At 44.0% G+C, this 24,376-nt stretch overlaps 1 protein-coding gene across 3 annotated transcripts in view; it reads right to left on the reverse strand.

Moving 5' to 3' along the window:
* Positions 1 to 24,376, reverse strand: part of ABHD12 (abhydrolase domain containing 12, lysophospholipase) — an 87,905-nt gene that overhangs the window by 26,841 nt on the left and 36,688 nt on the right. For all 3 annotated transcript variants that reach the window (XM_054541658.2, XM_002830041.5, XM_009233386.3), the window contains exons 2-3: positions 10,031 to 10,155; positions 121 to 226 (exon numbers count right to left, since the gene is read on the reverse strand). In XM_054541658.2, the coding sequence (XP_054397633.1) occupies positions 121 to 226; positions 10,031 to 10,155 (231 nt within the window). The remainder of the gene's footprint in view (positions 1 to 120; positions 227 to 10,030; positions 10,156 to 24,376) is intronic.

Genomic DNA, 24,376 nt, shown 5'->3' on the forward strand with positions numbered 1-24,376 from the left:
GGAAGAGGTGAAGATAAAAATGAACAACATTTCAGAGGCCAATGTCAAAGACAGAACCAGCTCAGCCATGTAGGGTCCTTTCCTGCTGCTTGAGGGGCTGCAGAGCTCACTGGCACTCACCAGACTCCAATGGTCACGTCTTCCTCTGGCTGCAGGTAGTAGTTACACGTGTGATTCAAACCTTGATCCTGTGGTTTTTTCAAATCAATGAAATAGGGAACCCTTACTGTAGGAAATAAAGAGATGGAAATTAGGATTACTGGTGGATGAATATACACATGTACACACAAACATGCATACTCACACACGTGCACATATATGAATTCACACGTGCACACACACACATGCACACCCACATGCACACACTGCAGAAGCTCTCAGAAAGCACCAAGTCCTTTTCCTGTGCAATCTTACAATGGTGCCAGACCTGCAGGCCCAGCCTCAGGGCTGAGGCCAGCCAGCATGGGCAGGGACAGATACTGCAGTGAGGGCAAGGTCTGTGTAGAGACTAGAACGCCAAGGTCTAAGATCATTCAAGGTGTGAGAAGATGCAAATGAGGGAAGGAAAGATCCCCAACAGGTCTGAAGGATGGGCCAGCCAGGAGGGAGGCTGGGGAGGCTGAGCCTGCGAATAACTCAGGTGCCTGGTGGAGTGGGAAGGACAGCAGGAAAGGGGATGGCGCTGCAGGACCTGATGACCAACGGAACGTTGGGTGGCAAACAAGGTAAAGGGGATTCCAAAGTTTCTAGGACTGCTGCCTGACACAGAAAAGACAGCAGAAGGTGAGGTGTGGGGCAGCGAGGGGGATGAATCCATAGGACTCATGCAGAGCAGAGTGAAGTCAGTGCAATGGCCCAGCAGAAGTCCTGCATTTACCAGGTCATCTGCCAGCAGGACAGCCAGTGAATTAACCAGCACCCCACACTGTGGAAGACCATGGGGCCCTTAGACCTGGAGGAACCTCCAGGACCTGCGGGCAGATGAGAGAAGCAAGGTGACTGTGGGTGTGGGTGCGGTAGTCCCACTTTGTTATTGTAAAAACATGCAAATGAAACACGACCCCCACATGTGGCTGGGAGGAAATACAGAAAGACAGAAGCCAGGCTGCTCACACAGCTTCAAAGTGTGTGTGTGGGGAGAATGGGGGCAATTTTTTCCTTATGTATCATTGTAGTCTTACTGCTTTTGGTGAACACAACTTTAAAATAAGTTTAACTGAAAAATAAAAAATTTAAAATAAACGCATGAACCCTGAGGTGGGATTTGCCTGCTTTATAAAATGGCAACTCCCAAAAGAGGCAATGACAGAAAGCAGTGTGGGCCTGGCTTCCCTCTGGCAGGTCCTGCCCCCGGGGAAGTTCTGCTGCTGACAGCTGTCTCTGGTGAAGACAGGGGTTGCGTGACTCCCACGTCCATGTGGCACATTGCACATCTAGCCTCACTTCCTCAAATGTCACCAGGCTGGACTCACGAGGACATGGGGACATACACATTCCTTCCCAGAAACTCCCTGAGCGTCTGTCCCAGACCATGTGGGGAGACAGTTCCTCCCACCAGGGCTGCTGTTCATACCCCACCTTCTTAATCCATCTCTTCCCCAGGATGCAGATACGTCTTCAAAATTTTAATAAGAAGTTTCTCTCAAATAAAAAATGGCAAAGGAGGTGATCCACATCCCCATTAGCTCCAGCTGAGCCAGGCCGCACAGTCTCTGAGGCAAGCCACCACCATCACCATCTGACGGCTCCTATTAGATTGCCAGCTCACATGACAGAGCTGGATTTTTTGATACCAGCCTGGGCAACATGGCAAAACCCCATCTCTACAAAAAATACAAAAATTACCCAGGCAAGGTGACATGCACCTGTGATCCCAGCCACTTGTGAGGCTGAGGAGGGAGAATCACTTGAGCCCAGGAGGTCAAGGCTGCAGTAAGCCAAGATTGTACCACTGCACTCCAGCCTGAGTGACAGAGAGACCCTGTTTCAAAAAAAAAAAAAAAAAGAACTGGCTTTGAACCCGGCAGCCTGGCTGTACAGCCCTGCCTCCTGGCTGCCTGGACAGAAGTCAGGGAGGTAATGAGCCTGGACCCTGAGAGGCCTGGAAGGCCTGCCTGCCCTGTTATGGGCTGAGTTGTGCTCCCCAAGAAAGACTATGTTCAATGCCTCACCCCCAGTACCTAAGAGTACGACCTTACTTGGAAACAGGGCTTTATGGAGGTAATCAAACTCAAATGAGGTCACTGGGTAGATACTAACCCAATATGGCTGGTATCCTTATAAAATGGGGACATTTAGACACAAAGACAGAGGCAAGACCATGAGAAGACGACCAAGAAGATGGAGAAGATGGAGGCAGAGATTTGAGGGAAGCTTCTCCAAGCCAGGAATGCTGCCAGACAGACAGGCAAGAAGGGTCCACCCCAGCATCTCAGGAGGAGCTGGGCCCACCCATACCTCGACCTTGGACTCCTGGCCTCCACGACCATGAGAGGATACATTTGTTTTAAGCCACCCAGTTTGCACGTTTGTTAGAGCGGCCCTAAGAAATAAATGCAGCCAGCCAGGCGTGGTGACTCACACCTGTAATCCTAGCACTTTGGGAGGCCGAGGGGGGGTGGATCACCTGAGGTCAGGAGTTCGAGACCAGCCTGGCCAACATGGCAAAACCCGTCTCTACTAAAAATATAAAAATTAGCCGGGCATGGTGGTGTGCACCTGTAATCCCAGCTACTTGGGAGCCTAAGGCAGGAGAATGGCTTGAACCCGGGAAGCGGAGGTTGTAGTGAGCTGAGATCATGCCACTTCACTCTAGCCTTGATGAAAGAGTGAGACTCTGTCCAAAGAAAAAAAAAAAGGAAAAGAAAAAAGAAAGGAAAGAAGTGAAGGGGAGGGGAGGGGAGGGGAGGGGAGGGGGGAGGGGGGAGAGGAGGGCAGGGGAGGGGAGGGGAGGGGAGGGCAGGGCAGGAGAGAGGAGGGGAGGGGAGGGGAGGGGAGGGCAGGGCAGGAGAGGGGAGGGGAGGGGAGGGGAGGGGAGGGGAGGGGAGGGAAAGGAAGGGAAGAAAAAGAAAAGAAAGGAAAGCAAGGAAGGCTCTTCTGCAACAGGAAACAATTGAAGAAACTGGTTATTTTACCAAGGCTTTGACTGGAATGGCCTGCTTTCCTTTAAGGATTCAAAGGACTTACAGAGCCAATAAAAGTCCCGTGGGTAAAACTGGCCTCATACCTTGTCTATACAGTCCCCATACAGGGTTCCTGACCTGTGGTAAAGAATGTCACTTTCTAATAGGCCTAGGAGGCCCAGGTTATTTTAGGACTGCAAGAGGAGAGGAATTTACCAAACTCATAGGTATTTGAGGATACAAACCCACGGCTGGACTCAGCTTTTAAAAAGTCGTATCTGAGATTCCTTATAGAACAGAGTTCTATCAAAGCCAATTCTAAAAGCCTATGTAAAAAATAATTACTTGTGTTGCACTTTATGCCAATAATCAGGCCAAGTATATAATAAGACTAAAGTTTATTTTGCAAACAAATCAGTCCTATAATGATTTGTTTTTTAATAAAAATGGGGACTGGAGAGAGAAAAATTATGCTTCAAAAAAAAAAAAAAACAACTATAGTATACCTTTTGTTAGCTGTTCTTGTATTTTTCCTGCAGTTTGGAAGGACTAAATCTTAAATTATTTGTGGGCTACAAGTCACCAAACTAATGCATTCAAATCTTTACTTTTAAAACTGGGAATTGCACTCCTTACCCTAGTCCTCATTATTAACCTTGGCACACCGTTCCCTTAAATGCAGTGCTAAAACTATAGATGACAATAGTAATGCCTTTGCCATGCAAGCCGTGGATCCCCAGCCATGCCTGTGTTCGTATGCCCAGAATGTTGCAAAGTGGTTCCATTCCTTTCACCTTGGGGTAAACACCTACCCCCACTACACCCCTGGCCATCAGGAAGAAGTTAGAGCTGTCTTTGCCTTTTCTCCATCTTCATTAGCTAACGCCTTAAGATTAAGGTGTTATGAAACCCAAAGGGGTGCCAGGCGCGGTGGCGCATGCCTATAATCCCAGCACTTTGGGAGGCCGAGGCGGGCAGATCACGAGGTCAGGAGTTCGAGACCAGCCTGGCCAACATAGTGAAACCCTGTCTCTATTAAAAATACAAAAATTAGCCAGGCATGGTGGTGCATGCCTGTAGTCCCAGCTACTCGGGAGCCTGAGGCAAGAGAATTGCTTGAACCCGGGAGTCAGAGATTGCAGTGAGCTGAGATCACGCCGCTGCACTCCAGTCTGGGCGACAGAACAAGACTCCGTCTCAAAAAAAAAAAAAAAAAAAAAAAAAGAAAGGGAGGGATTGAAACTACCATTGCAAAACTATAACTGAGACAGTGAAAGAGATCTGACCTAACTAACTCCATCTAGCTTCTAACCTCCACGCTGTCCTTGTTCACTCCTGGGCATAGGCTAAACTAATTTTGGGAGGAACTTAGTTTATAGTTTAAAGCAAAGATGATACCCCTTTCTGGAAACAAGCCTCCTTGCCTGGGGACTAGACTGCCTTTATAGGACGAACATTTTGGCCACAAGATTGGAAATTGTTGTGGTTTAGGAGTCATGCAGCTGGAGGCTACAAGACTCTGACCCTCCCAAATTGCTCCTGGTGATAAAATCACTATTGTAAAACCTACGATCAGTGCTTGAAATATTTTGCAGACCCTGAACTTGATGGATCAGCTGGCACCAGCCAGATCGATAAACTAGCTCATCTGATCTTGTGGCCCCCACCCAAGTACTGACTCAGCGCAAGAAGACAGCTTTGACTCCCTATGATTTCATCTCTGACCTGACCATCAGCACTTCCAGCTCACTGGCTTCCCCACACCCACCAAGTTGTCCTTAAAAACTCTGATCCCTGAATGCTACGGGAGAGTGATTTGAGTAATAACAAAACTCCAATCTCCTGGAAAAAAAAAAAGAACACAGCCATACAAGAGTTTAGATTTTAACCTGGCAATGGGACCCGGAGAAGGCTCCCGACCAGAGGAGTGCCTGGAAAGTGGGTCCACTTCAGGCTCTGGAGTGGGAAAAGTGAGTCCACTTCAGACTCTAGGGCCCACTCCTGCCGCCTCTTCCTGGGAATTCACCACACACTTTGGGAGCCTGAGAGCTGCAGCCCAGGGTGCAAGTCTATAATCTGACAGCCGGAAGCGGGGGTGGCCTCCTCAATACAACTCTGAATATCCACACCTGGGGCCCACTGCCCATCCCACATCTAGACCCACTCAGCCAAATCCTGCCTCTGACGCTGGAACCAGCCCTGACTCTGCCAGATGGGGAGTGGGCACCATTGAGGGCCGAGGACACTGGGCTTCCACTGGCTCCGCTTCAGGCGTCACTCAGTTCTGTGTCTGGAGAAGAATGCCAAGCTCTTGGGACACAAACTGTCCAAGAGTTCTGAGAGCATTCCCTGGCCACTGAAAAGTATTTTACAAGGATTAGCAGCTAATCCAGAAAACTTCCAAGCCCAAGAAATCTAAGAACTAGGAAGCCAAATTCTACTCTAGGATGGCCTCATTCCAGAAAGCTGGTCTTCCAGCTCACTTTTACTCATTTTAGAAACAACCATGAAAAGGAGGCACAGTAACTGCTCTCCATGAAAAGCATTCCCCAGATGCTGCCTGGCACCTTCTCTTCCGCAGCAGCACCTCCAACCAGCGTCAAGTGGCATGGGAGGCATGGAGCTTGGTTGGTCCCAGGGATCACACAGCCCCAGAGCGGGTGGCTGTAGGAACCCCCTGGCCAGTATTACTCTAAATGAGCAGAAATGCCTCAAAGTGAGATGAGTGGTGAGACAGGTTGGCGTGCGCAGGGTCACAGGATCCACCCAGGGCCAGAAGCACTGCTGGCTCACTCCTGCAGGCCAGTGCCAGGTGAGTGCCAAGACCCTCTGGCCTCCCACGTGGTCAGATCACCCTTGGCCACTGACTCTTTGTGGCCCCCATGACTCCGGCATGCTGGCTGGGAGTCCACCCTGCCCAGGCCCCTGCTTCATCCACAGGCCTGGGGTGGGGACAGAGTGCTAAGCCCCGTGGCAGCCCCACAGGAGTGGCCCGGGCGGTGCGCCCCTTCATGCTCCACCATTGAGGTCCAGCTCTCTCATGGCTCCCTCTCACAGGCTCTTCTGAACCGGGAGCTCCTCATACAGGCCCCCGCACCATGGGCAAACAAGGCCCACAGGGCTGCTGGGACTGAGGCCTCTGGCTGCTCCTGCTTCCCCTAGTTTTCACTGTCCACCCCCAAGTTTTCATTGTCCACCCTCCAGTCACGTCATCATGTACCAGCAACCACAAACATCAACGGGCAGGATGGAGAGTGGATCCTGCACGCATGGGTGCCATGGAGGGTGAAGGAGTGAGAATGGGAGTGAATGGAAAACGACCTGCTCTGTCATACTTCTCTTAGCTCACGTGCAAAATATTTGTTGGGGGAAAGGCTGAAACTACTGAGCTGTGATGGTCTCTGAGTGCTGAGGGTCTGAACACGGGGCTAAGTCTCATTCCAATCACTGTGAGTAACAGAGCAGCCTTGATACCGGCAGCCATAAGAGGTATGGTGTCAAGGGAAAGGCTGGGCTGGTTATTTGGGTTTTATCAAATTCCAATTACCTGATGCAGGCTTACAGGACCTTCCGTATGAAAAAAGGGGATAAGAAAAGAAAGGTAACAGGAGTTAACAGGGACTGCTCAGGGGAAGGAAAAAGAGGAAGCTGGCCCTTTGCTTTAAAAACAAATGCATGATGATAGATCTGACCTATTTCCAAAAAAGCCCTCCCTAGCCTCTGAACCAAGACATGACTTTCACTAAGAGATGCCTTCTTGATCTGAACACAAATAACAGCTGGGAAGATATTCTAGGCTTCATAAATGCTGGGTCTCATCCAAACATCTTTTGGATGGAATCAGACTGTGAATACAAGTATTGAAAAGCACACATATTTATGTGCATGTAAACAGACACATATAAAAAAGGCCAGTAGGAAATAAACTACAGTGTTAACAAGGATTTTCTCAGAGTAATGTTCATTTTCTTATTTATACTATTCAGGGTTCTTTTTTTAGCTAATTCTTTGTTTTTAGAATAATCATGATGTTTTGCTTATGAAAATGTATTTAAAGTAGAATAATGCCTTAAATTGTAGGTGCTGTTTCTTTAAAAGCTTATTTATCTAATTTATAAATTTGGTTTCAGATAGATTTGCTGTGAAGAATATTTTAACCACATTCTGGGGCCCAAGAGATTGCTACTCTTCCTGTAATGCTGAATGGATGCCCAGGTCATGCTTCTTGTCTGGAGACAAGAGCAGAGGCACCTCCCCAACAAAACTCCAAATCACTGCAGGGCCACGCCACAGACCCCACCTCCTCGGCGACGCAGACAGGCACAGACCTGTAAACCTTGGATGCACATTACAACTGGAAAACCAACAAGCTCCATGCTGCTCCTCTGAAGACTGCCCTTCCTCCCAAAGGGGGAGACAGAGACCCACACTTGGAAGTGACTCATGTGCTGATAAAACACTGTGGCTTCCTGGGGAGGACAGTGGGGCCTGGAGATGAGGGTCACTCATCATGGAGAGGTGGGAGGAGTGGGGTGTGAGGGCCAGGCAGATGCCCAGGGGGGTGAGGCAGAAGGAATGTCCAATCGCTGCTCCCAGGGACACTGTTTCTTGGTGCTAGACCTTTGGCAACTAAAAATCTCTTTCAAAAACACCACAGGGCTGGGTGCAGTGGCTCACGCCTGTAATCCCAGCACTTTGGGAGGCCAAGGCAGGAGGATCGTTTGAGCCCAGGAGTTTAAGGCCAGCCTGGGCAACATGGCAAAATCCCATCTCTACTAAAAATATAAAAAATTAGCCAGATGTTGTGGTGGTGGGTGCCTGGAGTCCCAGCAACTCAGGAGGCTAAGGTGGGAGGATCACCTGAACCTGGGAGGTCGAGGCTGCAGTGAGCCGTGATCATACTCCTGCAGTCCAGCTGGGGCAACAGAGCCACGCGCTGTCTCAGAACAAAACAAAACAACAAAACAAAATGCCACTGTAGGCTCTTCTCCTCCAGTGTGGCAAACAGGTGGAAGGAAATCATTAATGATGGGCAACACCTTGGGAGGCTCAGCCTCCCCTGCCCAAGCCCAGCCCTCCTCTCCCATGCCATGGGGCTGGACCAGTAGAACCCAAAGTTCTCCTCCCTCAGAGCAGTCTACCACCTCCTTAGGAAACCCACAGAACAAAATCTGTAGGCTGTGTGTCTACAGTAGCCCAAACAATCAAGCTAAAGAAAATCTATTCAATTCAAACATTTGCTGGGAGCCCACAATGTACCAGGCCACGCAGGGCAAGGCACCCCACACACCCTCCCTTCAAGAACCAGCTCACGTGCCTGGCAGCAAAGGCACCTGCCCAAGGGGGCCGGCAAAGGTGGAAAAGCCATGAGGGTCAAGTCTGAGGTCTGCTGAGGGTGAATCTGCAGCCCTTGTAGCTTCGTGTTTATATCTAAGCTCCAAATCCTTTCTGGGCTGTACTGTGTACATTTAAGTACATTAAAGTCAGAAAAACAAAACTCCCATCATTTTGGTATACTGTTAGTTTCTTTTTGAGTTTGTGCTTCTCACAAGTGGCAAAACTTAGAGATGAAAAATTCCTAGAAGTTCTACTTTTCCATTAGAAAAATCAAATGCCTCTTAGTACACTACATGTGTTTTACAGTTATTTTAAGACACCCAAATAAAAAACTCAGATTTACAAAGTATTAAATAGCCTTATAATTTCTGTTCTTCTTACCAGCATTAAAAAAAAAAAACAAAAACAAAGAAACAGAAATTCCTTTTCTAGCCAGTCATTTCCTAAGTTTCTGTGAGTAAGTCTATTATAGACTGAACACCCAAACTCATAAGCCCAGATGCCTGCAGAGGGAGTCTGGCACCTCTCAGTACCTCCTGTGTTCCTCTGTGGCCTCCTCCTTTCCTCCTCCCCCCACCCCACTAGCTCACCTGCTGCCTCAGCAATATCAGGCACAGCTTTCCAAGCCTCAAACTCCCAAACACCTAAGGCCAGACTCACTATGTGCAAACCAATCTAGCCACAGAGTGACCCTAGAGCCCCTGCCTCATCCTGTTCTAATGCTGTCAGCACCTGCCTCTCAGGCTGTCCTTCACAGAACACCCGCTGTGTGCGAGCCCCGTTGTTCTCAAACCTCGAACCCACAGATGCGGCCCTTTCCTTGGAGCCTCGCTTGTAGGACTGTTCCCAGGGCCACGTGCCCAGAGCCTCTGCCTTCGACCTCATGGGCTTGATACTTCTGCACCTTTCTCCTCCCACATCTCCAAAAGTAAATACACAGCGTGAAAAAACAGACAAGGTCCAAGTTCACTCAAGGAGACTACAATACCTACAAGGCCAGCACAAAATTCCACAGAAACCAAAGTACTATATATCTGGATTTTTTAAGGGTATAAAAAACTAATTTGTTTTAAAAAAGAAAAGAGGCCTCATTTTTTTTTTAAAGGCACTATATTTTTCAGTGGTCATCTTTTCCAAGGGCAGCTAGGCTCCTGGAATGCACAACTGACAAGGCATCTCCAACATGATGGCTTCAGCTGACTTCTCATGTTGTCAACATTTTTACTCACCTCAGCTGAAGACAGACACGCTGGTCCCCCAGTGCAGTGTAGTCTTCTGTGGACACAAATCCAGTGCAGGGGAGCAACACTAGCACAGAAAGTCCTCCAGCTGGGAAGGGGCACAGGGACCTTTCTGGGTAATAAAAGCATTCTAGTTCTCAATCTGGGTGGTAGCTCTACCTATCTATCTCTAAAGACATAGGTATATAAACTGTACACTTAAGATACGTACCCTTCACTCTATGTAAACTAAATCTCCATTAAAGTAAAAAGACTCCCCCTAAAATCAGACATCATCATGAAAATGAACCCTTACTAAAATTAAAGGAAAATTGGACACATACCACTTACCGAAATTCAAGAAAATCAGTTTGGCCTGTATTCCGGGACATAGTTTGATGAGAAATGGAATGGCAATGTACAACCCCAAAACACAGAAAAGTATCTTCCTCAGGCGCAACCACAGGCCCTTTCGCCTGCAAGAGAAAAGCAATGAATAGGTCAGAAGGCAGTAGGTGCCATTTTGCTGTAGTTTGTTAATAGTGTTATCAAAATCCCTAAACAAGAGCCACACGTATTCTTTTTATCCACAAGGATACTGCCAATAATAAAAGTAGCTTCCCACCTGCCTTCACTCAAGTAATTATTTTACATAGTCTTTTAATTTGAGCTTAGAACTCTACTGGGGGTAAGCGGAACTTTTTTTCTTGAAAGACAAAGAAATAGCTAATGATTTCTTACATTCGCCCTTGCAGAAGAATCCAGCAGAGAAGGCAGACCCCACCATGCCCCCCACCTGACATCAGACCCCAGCTGTAACCTCATATCAGGAAAGAGCGGCCTCCTCAGGCCTCCCGATCAGTCTTCTGTGAGGCAACTGCAGGCAAGCATAGGTTACTCATTAGCTCCTGGTAGGAAGCACGTAGACCAAGGACATCAACAGAACCTGCCTGACCAGGTCCTCAGATAGCAGGAGGCTAAGAACTGGCACGGTACGTCCTTGCATTTACGCGTGGGCGAGTCCCTCTGTACCCACTCAACAGAGGACCCTTTTCCAGGCCCGTCAAGCCAGGTCGCCAACCCAGGGTCTCATGATCCTCTTCTAATTCCTCTCCAGCTCCAGAGTTCTCATCTTGTTCTCAAAGCCCCTTTCAAAACTATCTCTAACCCGGTGATTCTCAAATTCCTTGGTCTCAGGACTTCTCTACAGTACAAAATTGAGGACCCTACAGAGCTTCTGCTCAAAGAGCTTCTTTACTTCTCATTTGACAGACAGTCATAAACAGTTTATATTTATGATGATCTGTCATGAGAAATTAAAGGTAAGACATTTAAAAATGTCTATTAATTCATCTAGTAATAACAATCCATTACATGTTGCTATAAACAATATTTGTTATGAAAAATAATTTTCCAATACAAAAAACTTTAGTGAGAAGAAAAACAAAAAATTTTAGTGAGAAGAGTGACATTAACATTTTTATAAATTTCTCTAAGCCAGACAGCTTAACGGAAAGATGGACTCTCCTACCTGCTTCTGCATGCAATCTGCTGTGAATCCACGTATCACGTATCATCTGGAAAACCTCACTGCACACCCATGAGAGGAGGGTGAAAAAAGGCAAATCACACCTTGGCATTATTATGGAAATCAGTCTGACCTTACTGACCCTCTGCAAGGATCTGGGAACAGAAAGAGTGCCAGGGGCACACCTGTAGGACCACTGCTCTAACTTACCATATGACTCTAAACCTCGTGGGACAAGCTATCTCTGGACTATTTCCCAACAGTCTTAAAACCACATATTGAACTGCTGATACAAGCAACAATACAAATGAATCTCAAAAGGATTGTTATGTTAAATAAGACATCCACAAAAGACTGTATACTATATAATTCCATGTCTAAAATTCTAGAAAAGGTAAAACTCTAAGGACAGAAAAACAGAATAGAGAGAGGTTGCTGGGGCTGGGGGTGGAGCAGGAGATTGACTGCAAGGGCCAGGAGAGGGTCTTGGAGTGATGGAACATACTTTACCTTGATGTGGCTGTGGTCACACAATGGCATACATTTATCAAGACTCACTGAATTGTATACTTAGAATCCATGAACTTTGTTATATGTAAATAATCTCAATAAAACTGATGTAAATAAGTTAATAAAGCTGACAAACACCCAATAAAGCTGATGACAAATATGCACATCCGATAATGTAACTCATTCACTCATTTTCCTGTTTCATTCAGAGATCATCACCGAGCGCCTGGCACTCTGAAGTGGTGGACAGTCAGGGCAGCAAAGGATGGCACCCGCACTTATGTTGTGCTCACAGCCCAGTTGGCAGGCTGTGTGAGAGGTACCTGCTGCTGGGGATACTGCCCAGGGTGATCTGAGCTAGCCGGGCTACCAGGGACAAGGCCATTGGACTGACACAGTAAGTTAGGAATACAAGAGTTAACTAGATGATGGGGAGAACAGTTTAAAATGGCATCTTAAACGCCATACATGATCTAGCTTTTCAATGAGGGTATATTAATCACAATATTGAGGTTCAAAGTGCCAGCTCTGAAGTCTGGTTCAACATCTAACCCATCACTTACTAGCTGTGCAATCTTGAACGAGTTATTTAACCTCTCTGAGCCTTGTTTTCCTTAATGCTTCGTGGGGATGATAATGGTACCTCCTTTGTGTAGGTTCCTGGAAGGATTACACACAGTAACACATGTAGACTGCACAAGTGAGTCCTTGCACCAAACCTGCAACACATCTTAGCTTCCATCACCAACTCTTTATTCTTGTTAGAGAAAAGAGCAGGGTCTGACACAGCTAATGGCCCTGGCAGGGAGAAACTGGGTATAATGTGAGAGGTAGGAAGAGGACCAGAAAGACTCAGGACGTTATCCTGAGAGAAAATGAAAAGTCCATAAAAAGAAAAAAGCCTGCAATCAAGTGTGCCACCACTTCAATGCCTGGTGCCTATGCTTGGATCATCTGCTCTGGCACCTGCGGTCACTTCTGTGTCCCTCCCACAATCTAATTACTCATCCTTCAGTACCTGCACAGATCTCTGTCTTACTGTGAGGCATCAAGTGGTTTGCAATTTTGTGCCTCAAGAGAAAGGAAAGCCTATGTCCACACAAAGACTTGTTCAAAAATGTTCACAGCTTCAGCCTGGGCAACAACAGTGAAACTCTGTCTCAAAAAAAAAAAAAAAAAAAAAAAAAAGTTCACAGCTTTACTCACAGTAGCCAAAAACAGAAACAACCCAAATGGCCATCAATGAGTGAATGGATAAACAAACCATGGTATGCCCTTAGAATGGAATACAATGCAGCAATAAAATGGAATAAACTATTGATACAGGCAACCACGTAGATGAATCTCAAAATAATTTGCTAAGCAACAGAAACCACCTGAAAGATGGCCAGGTCACTGGCAGATTTTCACTGATACATGATTTCACCCAAAAGGTATCTCTATTCATTAGCAAAACCAGTACAGACACACCACATTTTATTGCACTTCACTTTACTGCACTTTGCAGATACCACATTTTTTTTTTACAAATTCAAGGTTTGTGGCAACTCTGCACTGAGCAAGTCTGTCAGTGCCATTTTTCCAACATTCCAACAGCATGTGCTCACTTTGTATCTTTGGGTCAGTATTTTTTACCGGTAAAGTATTTTTGTTGTTGTTGTTTGCTTTGAGATGAGGTCTCGTTCTGTCACCCAAGCTGGAGTGCGGTGGCACAATTATAGCTCACTGCAGCCTCAACCTCCCAGGTCCAAGCCATCCTCCCACCTTGGCCTCCCAAGTAGCTCAGACCACCATACCCAGCCAGGTTTATTTTTTATTTTGTAGAGACGAGGTCTCCCTATGTTGCCCAGGCTGGTCTTGAACTCCTGGACTCAAGTGATCCTACCATCTTGGCCTCCCAAAGTGTTGGGATTATAGGTGTTAGCCACAACCTCCCAGACTCAAGTGATCCTCCCACCTGAGTCCCCTGAGTAGCTGGGGCTGTCATAGGCATGTGCCACTATGCCCAGCTAATTTTTAAATTTTTTGTAGGGACAGTGTCTCCCTATGTTGCCCAGGCTGGTCTCGAACTCCTGGGCTAGGGCAATCCACCCACCTTGGCCTCCCAAAGTGCTGGGATTACAGGCATGAGCTACTACATCTGGCCTAAAGTATTTTTAAACTAAGGTATATACACTGTTTTCTTAGACAAAACCTGCCAAAACTCACATAAGAAATAGACAATCTGAACATGCCTGTTTCTATTAAATACATTCAATCAATAATTAACAACCTTTCAAAACAGAAATCACTGGGCCCAGACGGGTTCACTGGGGAATTCTACCAAACATTTAAGGAAGAAATTACACCAATTATCCACAATATTTTCCAGAAGATAGAAGCAATCTCTTTTTAACTTATCCTATAAGCTCAGCATTACCCTAAATCAGACAAAGACATTACAAAAAAGAAGACTAAGCTGAGCCTAGTGGTATGTGCCTGTGATCACAGCTACTTGGGAGGCTGAGCCAGCAAGATGGTTCCAGCCCAGGAGTTCAAGGCCAGCCTGGGCAACATCTTCAAAAAAAAGAATGAGGTCGGGCACGGTGGCTCACGCCTGTAATTCCAGCACTTTGGGAGGCCAAGACGGGTGGATGATCTAAGGTCAGGAGTTCCAGACCACCTGGCCAACATGGGGAAATCCTGTCTCTACTAAAAATACAACAATTAGCTGGGTGTGGTGGCAGGCATCTGTAATCCCAGCTACTTGGGAAGCTGAAGCAGTAGAACCTGGGAGGCGGAGGTTGCAGTAAGCTGAGATCGCACCACTGCACTCCAGCCTGAGTGACAAAGGAAGACTCTGTGTCAAAAAATAAAATTAATTAAAAAATAAAGAAAACTAAAGACCAATATTCTCATGGACATAAATGCAAAAATCCTCTAAAAAATATTAGCAAAGCAAATCCAACAATGTATAAAAAGAATTATACACTATGGCCAAGTGGGATTTGTCCCAGGTATGCAAGTAGTTCAACATATGAAAATCAATTAATGTAATACATCACATCAACAGGCTAAAAAAGAAAAAGCACATGATCATATAAATAGATGCACAAAAAGCATCTGACAAAATCAACAACCATTCATGATTAAAAAGCCTCAGCACACTAGGAATAAAGGGGAACTTCCTCAACTTGATAATATCTACAAAAAACAGTTAACATCTTACTTAATAATGAAAAGCTTGAAGCTGTCCTGCTAAGATTAGGAACAAAGCAAGATTACACAATAAGACAAGAAAAGGAGATAATAGGTATAGAGACCAGGGAAGGAAAAATAAAACTTTGCAGATCACATGACTGTCTATGTATGTAGAAGATCTAAAACTCGGAACTAATTAGTGATTATAGCAAGGTTCCAGGATACGAGGTTAATATACATAAGCCAATAGTTTTCATATATACCAGCAATGTGAAATCCAAAACATATTGCCATTTACATTAGCAACCCCCAAAATGATCTACTTAGATACAAATCTAACAAAATATGTACAAGATCTAATGAGGAAAACTATAAAACTCTGATGAAACGTATAAAGGAAGAACTAAATAAAGAGATTTTCCATCTTCATGGACAGGAAGGCCCAATATTGTCAATATGTCAGTTCTTCCCAACTTTATAGATTCAATATAATCCCAATCAGATCCCAGCAAGTTATTTCCCGGATATTGACAAACTGATCCTAAAGTTTATATGGAAAGGCAAAAGACTCAGGATAGACAGCATTAAAGGAGAAGAACAAACTTGGAGGACTGACACAACCTGGCTTGAATGCTTACAATAAAGCCACAGTAATCACGACAGTGGTGTAGTGTCAAAAATACCAATAGACCAAAGAGCCTAGAAATAGACCCACATAACTATAGTCAACTCATCTGTGACAAAGGAGCAAGGGCAATAAAACGGAGCAAAGATGATCTTTTCCACAAATGGTGCTGTAACAACTGTACCTTCATATGGAAAAAAATGAAAGTAGACCTGATACCCTTCACAAAAATAAAACTCAAAATGAGTCATAGACCTAAATGTAAGAACAGAAAACTATAAAACTCCTAGGAGATAACAGAGAAAAAAATTTAGGTGAACTTGGGTATGACGAAGACTTTTTTTTTTTTTTTTTTCTGGAGATGGAGTCTCACTCTGTCACCCAGGCTGGAGTGCAGTGGCGCCATCTCAGATCACTGCAACCTCTGCCTCCCAGGTTCAAGCAATTCTCCTGCCTCAGCCTCCTGAGCAGCTGAGACTACAGGTGAGCGCCACCACATCCAGCTGATTTTTTGTATTTTTAGTAGAGATGGGGTTTCACCGTGTTAGCCAGGATGGTCTTGATCTCCTGATCTCGTGATCCACCCACCTCAGCCTCCCAAAGTGCTGGGATTATAGGCGTGAGCCACCGCACCTGGCCGATGAAGACTTTTTAGATACAAAACCACCAAGGTATGATCCATGAAAGAAATATTAACAAGCTAGGCTTCATTAAAATTGAAATCTTCTGCTCTGTGAAAGACAATGTCAAAAGACTGAGAAGATAAGCCACAGACTGGGAAAAACATATTGACAAAAGTATATCCGATGAAAGACAGTTATACAAAACATACAAAGAACTCTTAAAACTTGATAATAAGAAAATAAATAACTGGATTTTAAAAGGAGCAAAGGATCTGAACAGACACCTCTCCAAAGAAGATACACAGATGGCAAGTAAGCATATGAAAAGGTGTTCACATATGTAATCAGAGAAAGGCAAATTAAAACGAGATACCACTACACACTATTAGAATGGCCAAAATGCAAAACACTGATAACACTAAATGCTAGGAGAATGTGGAGCAACAGGAATTCTCATTCATTCCCAGTGGGAATGCAAACACGGTACACAGCCACTTGGGAAGACAGTTTGGCAACTCCTCACAAAACTAAATATATTCTTACTATATGATCCAGCAATCAGGCTCCTTGGTACTTACTCAAATAAATGAAAAATATATGTCCACACAAAACCTTGTATACAGACATTTACAGCAGCTTTATTAATAACTGCCAAAAGTTTGGCAGTTATTAAGATAAGATAACCAAGGTAAGATGTCCTTTGATAGGTGAGTGAATAAATAAACTGGTATATCCAGACAATGGAATATTATTCAGTGCTAAACAGAAATCAGCAATCAAGCCATGAAAAGAACATGGCAGAAACTTAATATTACTTAGTGAAGCTTATTACTCAGTGAAAGAAGCTCATCTCAAAAGGCTACATACTATATGACTCCAACTATATGACATTCTGTAAAAGGTCAAACTATGGAGATGGCAAAAAGATTAGTGGTCATCCAGGGACGGGGTAGGGAGGGATGACCAGGAAGAACACAGATTTCTAGGGCAATGAAACTATTGTGTATGATATTACAATGGTAAATAAGTATTATACATTTGTCGAAATCTCATAAAATGCACAACATCAAGAGTGAACCCTACTTAATGCAAACTATGGATTTGGGGTGATGATGTGTCAATGCACGTTCACTGATTCTAGCAAACATGCCACTGCAGTGCAGGATGTAGATAGTGTGGCATACCATGTGTGGTAGGGGCAGGGCAGGAGTGTATGGGAAATTCTGTACTTTCCACTCGATTCTGCTGCAGACCTAAAACTGCTCTAAAAAGTAAAGTTTATTTATTTATTTTGAGACGGAGCCTTGCTCTGTCGCCCAGGCTAGAGTGCAGTGGCGCGATCTTGGCTCACTACAAGCTCTGCCTCCTGGGTTCACGCCATTCTCCTGCCTTAGCCTCCCGAGCAGCTGGGACTACAGGCGCCTGCCACCAAGCCCAGCTAATTTTTTGTATTTTTAGTAGAGACAAGTTTCACTATGTTAGCCAGGATGGTCTCGATCTCCTGACCTCGTTATCCACCTGCCACGGCCTCCCAAAGTGCTGGGATTACAGGCGTAAGCCACTGCGCCCGGCCAAGTTTATTAATTTTTTAAAAAGTCAACAACAATAAAATGTTACTCATAGCTGTCAAGTGTCTTTGGACTCCGCAGAAAACCTGAAGCACAGGATGAGAGATGAGGGTGGTACGAGAATGGCAGTTAGTGTTCAGAGACTTGAGATGGAAACAAAAGTAAATATTACACGAAGAAATTCACAGAACCAGAAAGAGAAAACTAGCTAATTTTGAAATCTTCACAGCTTACATATTAGAAGTTTTATATCATTATTTCTACCAGACAGACATATATTCCTGTAAATAATTAAGTTTTGCAAGAGTCTCATAAAGGACAAGAGTTTGTCATCTGGAAATACTGCCAGCATGGTGTTTTCAGCATGGTGTTTTCAGCACCCTTCTCTCTCCTGGACTGCAACCATTATCTGTCTTTACAACTGTACCAGGATGTGTGATTGGGGTATGCCTCTTTCTCTCTCATCCTGTGAGTTTTTTCTTCATTTAATTATGAACTACTATATTATTTTAATACCTAAGAGTATAGTTCCCATAATAAAATTTATTTTCTCTAGATTCATTTCAGTCAGTGTTATGGTCAAGGATAAATCTTGGCCAGATGTGGTGGTTTACACCTGTAATCCCAGCACTTTGAGTGGCCAAGGCAGCAGGACCCCTTGAGCCCTTTGAGTTTGAAACTGGCCTGGGCAAAACAGGGAGACTCTGTCTCTATAAAAAAAAATTAAAAATTAGCTGGGCACAGTGTGCATGCCTGTGGTCCCAGCTACTTAGGAGGCTAAGACTGGAGTATCACTTGAGCCCAGAAGGAAAGATGAATCTCTTCAGCAAGTCTGAAAATCTCTTGGAAAGGCAAACAAATTCTGTAAGTCTATATTATACTTGAAAGGCATATCAGAAAAATAGAAATGTTTTCATGTTTTTTAAAAAAGTTCACATATGATGTTGGCCGTGGGTTTAGAAAAAAAAAAAAAAAAAAAGGAAAAAAGGCTGGGCGCAGGGGCTCACACCTGTAATCCCAGCGCTTTGGGAGGCCTAGGTGGGCAAATCATGAGGTCAGGAGATCAAGACCATCCTGGCCAACGTGGTGAAAACCCGTCTCTACCAAAAATACAAAAATTAGCTGGGCGTGGTGGCACACGCCTGTAGTCCCAGCTACTCGGGAGGCTGACGCAGGAGAATCGCTTGAATCTGGGAGGCAGAGGTTGCGGTGAGCCAAGATGGCGCCACTGCACTCTAGCCTGGGCAACAGAGCAAGACTCTGTCTCAAAAAAATAAAGGAAAAAAGTTCACAGATAAAAACAACAAATACAAGAGCTAGTTCTTCAAGAAAAAGCAAGAAATAGACTAATAAGTTTTGGGCTAGAAAGAGAATATGAATATACAAAATCAGGGATCAAAAAGGTCAGATGGCCATAGAAGAGATTTTTATTTTTAATAAAGAATACTATGTACTTTGCTAAGCCAATACAATTTTGATAATTCAATAACACAAACCATTCGGTAAAAAAAAAAAAAAAAAAAAAAAAAAATGCGCTGGGATTTGATTAAAAAAACAAACAAACAAATGCGCTGGGTGTGCTGACTTGAGTCTGTGGCCCCAGCTACCCGGGAGGCTGAGATGGGAGGATTACTTGAGCCTGGGAGGTTGAGGCTGCAATGAGCTGTGACTGAGCCTGTGACTAGCCATGACACTGCAGTCTGGCAACAAAGCAAGGCTCCATCTCAATAAATAAGCAAATAGTGACAACTCACTCAAATTGTGCGGAAAAAAACTAATTAAAACTTTCTTCAAAGGAGGTATTAGACAAAGCTATCAAAGAATTACATCCCTGAAAGCCACTAATCCCAGAAGGATTGACGAGCATTTCCCCCTAAATTTTAAGAAATAGATATTGCCGGTTGTGGTGGCTCACGCCTGTAATCCCAGCACTTTGGGAGGCCGAGATGGGCAGATCACGAGGTCAGGAGATTGAGACCACCCTGGCTAACACGGTGAAACCCCGTCTCTACTAAAAATACAAAAAAAAATTAGCCGGGCGTGGTGGCAGGCGCCTGTAGTCCCAGCCACTCGGGAGGCTGAGGCAGGAGAATGATGTGAACCTGGGAGGCGGAGCTTGCGGTGAGCCGAGATCGCGCCACTGCACTCCAGCCTGGACAACAGAGCGAGACGCTGTCTCAAAAAAAAAAAAAAAAAAGAAAAAAAGAAGTAGATACCATATCATACAATCTGGCAAAATGGGGAAAATAAGAGAGCACATTAAAAATCAAAGCTGGCTTTAGTATAATGTGAAAATGGAATCAATATAGCACCACAAAGCAAACTACCAAGAGTTTCAAATATGAAGAGATACAAACATGCTGGGAGTATAAAAACAAATCAGGTAAGAATATAAAATAGTCCAGCTGCTATGGAAAACAGTTTGGTCATTCCTCAAAAAGTTAAGCCTAGAATTACCATATAATCTAGCAATTCCATTCCTCGATATATACTCCAAAGAACTGATGTCAAGGACTGAAACAGATACTTGTAGACCAATGTTCATAGCAGCATTATTCATAATAGTCAAAAGGTGGAAGTAACCCAAGTGTCCATCAGCAGATGAATAAATCAACAAATGAACAGATGAATGGATACACATGCAATGGAGTATTATGTAGCCATAAAAAGAATGAAATTTGGAGGCATGCTACAACATGGATGAACTTTTAAAACACTATGCTAAGTGAAATAAGCCAGACACAAAGGATAAATATTATATGATTCCATTTATGTGATGTACCTAGAATAGGCAAATTCATACAGACAGAAAGTCTAACAGTGCTTACCAGGGGTTGTGGGAAGGGGAAAATGGGGAGGTATTGCTTAATGGTTTCAGAGTTTCTATTTGGGATGGTGAAAAGTTCTGCAAGTGAATGGTGGTGATGTTTGCACAACAATGTGAAAGTATTTAATGCCACTAAATTATACACCTCAAAATGGTTAAAATGGTAAATTTTATGTTATATATATATTTCATCCCAATAAAAAATGAAATCTAGGGAACATAATGAAAGGCTAACATAATATTACCAAATAGGTTTTATTTCAGGAGCAAACATATCAGCTGCATCAATAGTAAGGATAAAAGAGGAGCTTAAAAAGTTAGTAAAATTCAACATGTAGTCCCAATAATAAAACCCCTAGTGAAATAGGAATACAGGACATTCCCTTAGGATGATCAAGTTTATACCTGTTTCCAACCAGTAATCAAACCAAAGCAAAACATAGCAGTAAAATACTAGACAGAGATAGGATATTCACTAGCATCACCGTAATTAACACTATTCTGGAAGTGCAAGTTAAAACAATAAGGCAAGAGAAAATACAAAGTATAACCATAAAAACTGGAAGATAAAAAAATAGTTGTGATGTTATGATTTGGCTGTGTCCCCACCCAAATCTCATCTTGCATTGTAATGATCCCCATGTGTCAAAAGTGGGGCCAGGTACAGATAACGGAATCATGGGGACAGTTTCCCCCATACTGTTTCTCATGGTAGTAAGTCTCACAAGATCTGGTGGTTTTATAAATGGGAGTTCCACTGCACAAGCTCTCCTGTGTGCCGCCATGTAAGACGTGACTTTGCTTCTCCTTTGCCTTCCACCATGATAGTGAGGCCTCCCCAGCCATGTGGAACTGTGAGTCCATTAAATCTTTTTCCTTTACAAACTACCCAGTCTCAGGTATGTGTTTATTAGCAGTGTGAGAACAGACTAATTAGTAAATTAGTACCCCAAGAGTACTAAACATAAAATCCTAAGCCCCTCAACAGACTGAATGGACCCCCCTTTGGGGATCCCAGAGGAACCTGTTAACAGAATTACAGCAAATGCAGAAAGACATCTTATCTGAACTTCCCTTATCTGACTAGAGCAGAACTTTATGACAGTCAGCTGCCACAAACCTCCCGCTCTGGGAAGATCTCCAGTCAGGTTGATGATTGACCTTGGGTACCAGAGCATTTTTAAAAAAGCTGTAAAAAAGCCTCATCAGAGGCTTCCATCCTATGAATCCTTCTCTCTCACACACACACACACACACACACACACACACACACCCTTATTAAGCTGGTATATAAACCTTCACCTCTTCTTCAGAGAGCTACTCTCTCTTAGAGTATTGCCATATGCATAATAAACATTTCTTTTGTTAATCTGTCTATTGTCATTTAATTCACAGTCCCCCTAACAATTTGGATCTAAGTTGGTGGAAGAAAGGTTTTTTCTTCCCAACAGTGACATCATTGGATCTGGCTGTCTTTCTTCTCCAATATGATGGATTCCTGCCAGCAAAGACTTTGTCTTTCACCTTTGTCTCCAAGGCACTTAACTCAATGCCAGGCTCATAGTTTGTGCTTGATGAACCCATAATCAAAGAATTACTGTCCCATGATTAGTGCAAAAAAAGGATCAGAACCACCATCACCTTCTTTGGGCTTCCACTGTACTTAAGAGTTTCACACCTTTTTCTGTTTCACAGTGTGTGTCTTTTTCCCATTGAAATAACTGCATTGGAAGTCACTTTGCTTGACAGTCACTTGGCTGTGTACTGATGCTTGGGACTTGCCCTGGGAAGTCTAATTTTATCGGCCTCAAGTTGACCCTGGCCCTTAGGCTCTAGACTAGGACTTTTATTATCATTTAAAATAAACTGGACAGCATGGTGGTTCACCTGTAATCCCAGCACTTTGGGAGGCCGAGGCCGGCAGATCACCTGAGGTTGGGAACTGACCAACATGGAGAAACCCTGTCTCTACTAAAAATACAAAATTAGCAGGGGGTGGTGGCACATGCCTGTAATCCCACCTGCTCGGGAGGCTGAAGCAGGAGAATTGCTTGAACCCAGGGGGTGGAGGTTGTGGTGAGCTGAGATTGCACCATTGCACCCCAGCCTGGGCAACAAGAGAGAAACTGTGTCTCAAAACAAAAAAACAAAAAGAAAACAAAACAGAAAAACTACACACTGTATCTAACACGGTGCTAGGCACAGTAAACAACCACAATTTGATTATTTTTTATTTTATTTTTATTTTTTGAGACAGAGTCTCTCTCTGAAGCCCAGGCTGGAGTGCAATGGCATGATCTCGGCTCACCACAACCTTCACCTCCTGGGTTCAAGAGATTCTCTAGCCTCAGCCTCCCAAGTAGCTGGGATTACAGGTGCCCGCCACCATTCCTGGCTAATTTTTGTATTTTTAGTAGAGACGAGGTTTCACCACATTGGCCAGGCTGGTCTCAAACTCTTGACCTCATGTGATCCACTCACCTTGGCCTCCCAAAGTGCTAGGATTACAGGCGTGAGCCACCACACCTGGCCTTTTATATTATTTTTGAGACGGAGTCTTGCTCTGTTGCCCAGGCTGGAGTACAGTGGCAGGATCCCAGCTCACTGCAACCCCCGCCTCCTGTATTCAAGCGATTCTCCTGCCTCAGCCTCCCAAGTAGCTGGGACTACAGGCACGTGCCACCACACCTGGCTAATTTTTGTATTTTTTAGTAGAGACAGGGTTTCACCATGTTGGCCAGGCTGGTTTCGAACTCCTGACCTCAGGTGATCTACCCACCTCGGCCTCCCAAAGTGCTGGGATTACAGGCATGAGTCACCATGACTAGCACAACCACATTTGTTTATTAAAGTGATAGGCTAAATGAAGGGACTGCTAATTAAGTGTCTATCTGTATCTCTCAAGCTCAGGACAGTGTTCTTGAAAAGCGTATTTATTTATTGTACATATCTATCAAAAAGATTTCTCAAAATTAAAATGAATTCTAATTAAAATACATACAGGCCAGGCATGGTAGCTGATGCCTATAATTCCAGCACTTTGGGAGGCCAAAGCAAGAGAATAGCTTGAGGACAGGAGTTCAGGACCAGCCTGGGCTACATAGTGAGACCAGGTCTCTTAATTTAAAAAAAAAAAAAAAAAAAAAAAATTAACGAGATTTGGTGGTGTGCACCCATAGTCCCAGCTACTATGAAGGCTGAGTCTGTAGTGAGCTATGATCACGTCACTGCACTCAAGCCTGGGCAACAGTGAGACCCTGTCTCTATTTTTATAAATAAACAAACAAACAGAGCCTCCAAATTGGTGATTTTAAATTAGCAGCTCTATCGCCACTATAGCTCTGTCATCTAATTATGGAGGACACATATAAAGAATCTGTAAATGAAAATTAGCTAGTTTAAAAATTGAATCTCTAAGTAATACCAAAATAACAGACAAAATAAATCAGAAATCTCATATCATGCTTTTTCCAAATTCTAGAGCTGAGGGCAAGCCTTAGGTGTTTTTGTTTGTTTGTTTTTGTTTTTTTTTCCTGGCAAACATGCGATGTTTAATGTACCTTTAAAGTTAATTCCTAAAGTGTAAACAAGTATCTGTAAATGAAAGTAAATAACTCAAAGAAAAAATTTAAAGAATAAGCAAATTTATAAGCAGAATATGTAAATATTTAAGCAGAATATGCAAATATTTAAGCAGAATATGCAGCATTACCCTCTAACTATTCCAAAAGACAATGCTCTCAAAACATGTGTTTGGGAATATGGTTATTTATGCAGCACTCAAGAGGGCACACAGATAAAGGCCCCAAAGGGAAAAACACAGCTGAACCTAAGCC

Source organism: Pongo abelii, chromosome 21 (assembly GCF_028885655.2).
Source record: "Pongo abelii isolate AG06213 chromosome 21, NHGRI_mPonAbe1-v2.0_pri, whole genome shotgun sequence".
Taxonomy (NCBI): Eukaryota; Metazoa; Chordata; class Mammalia; order Primates; family Hominidae; genus Pongo; species Pongo abelii.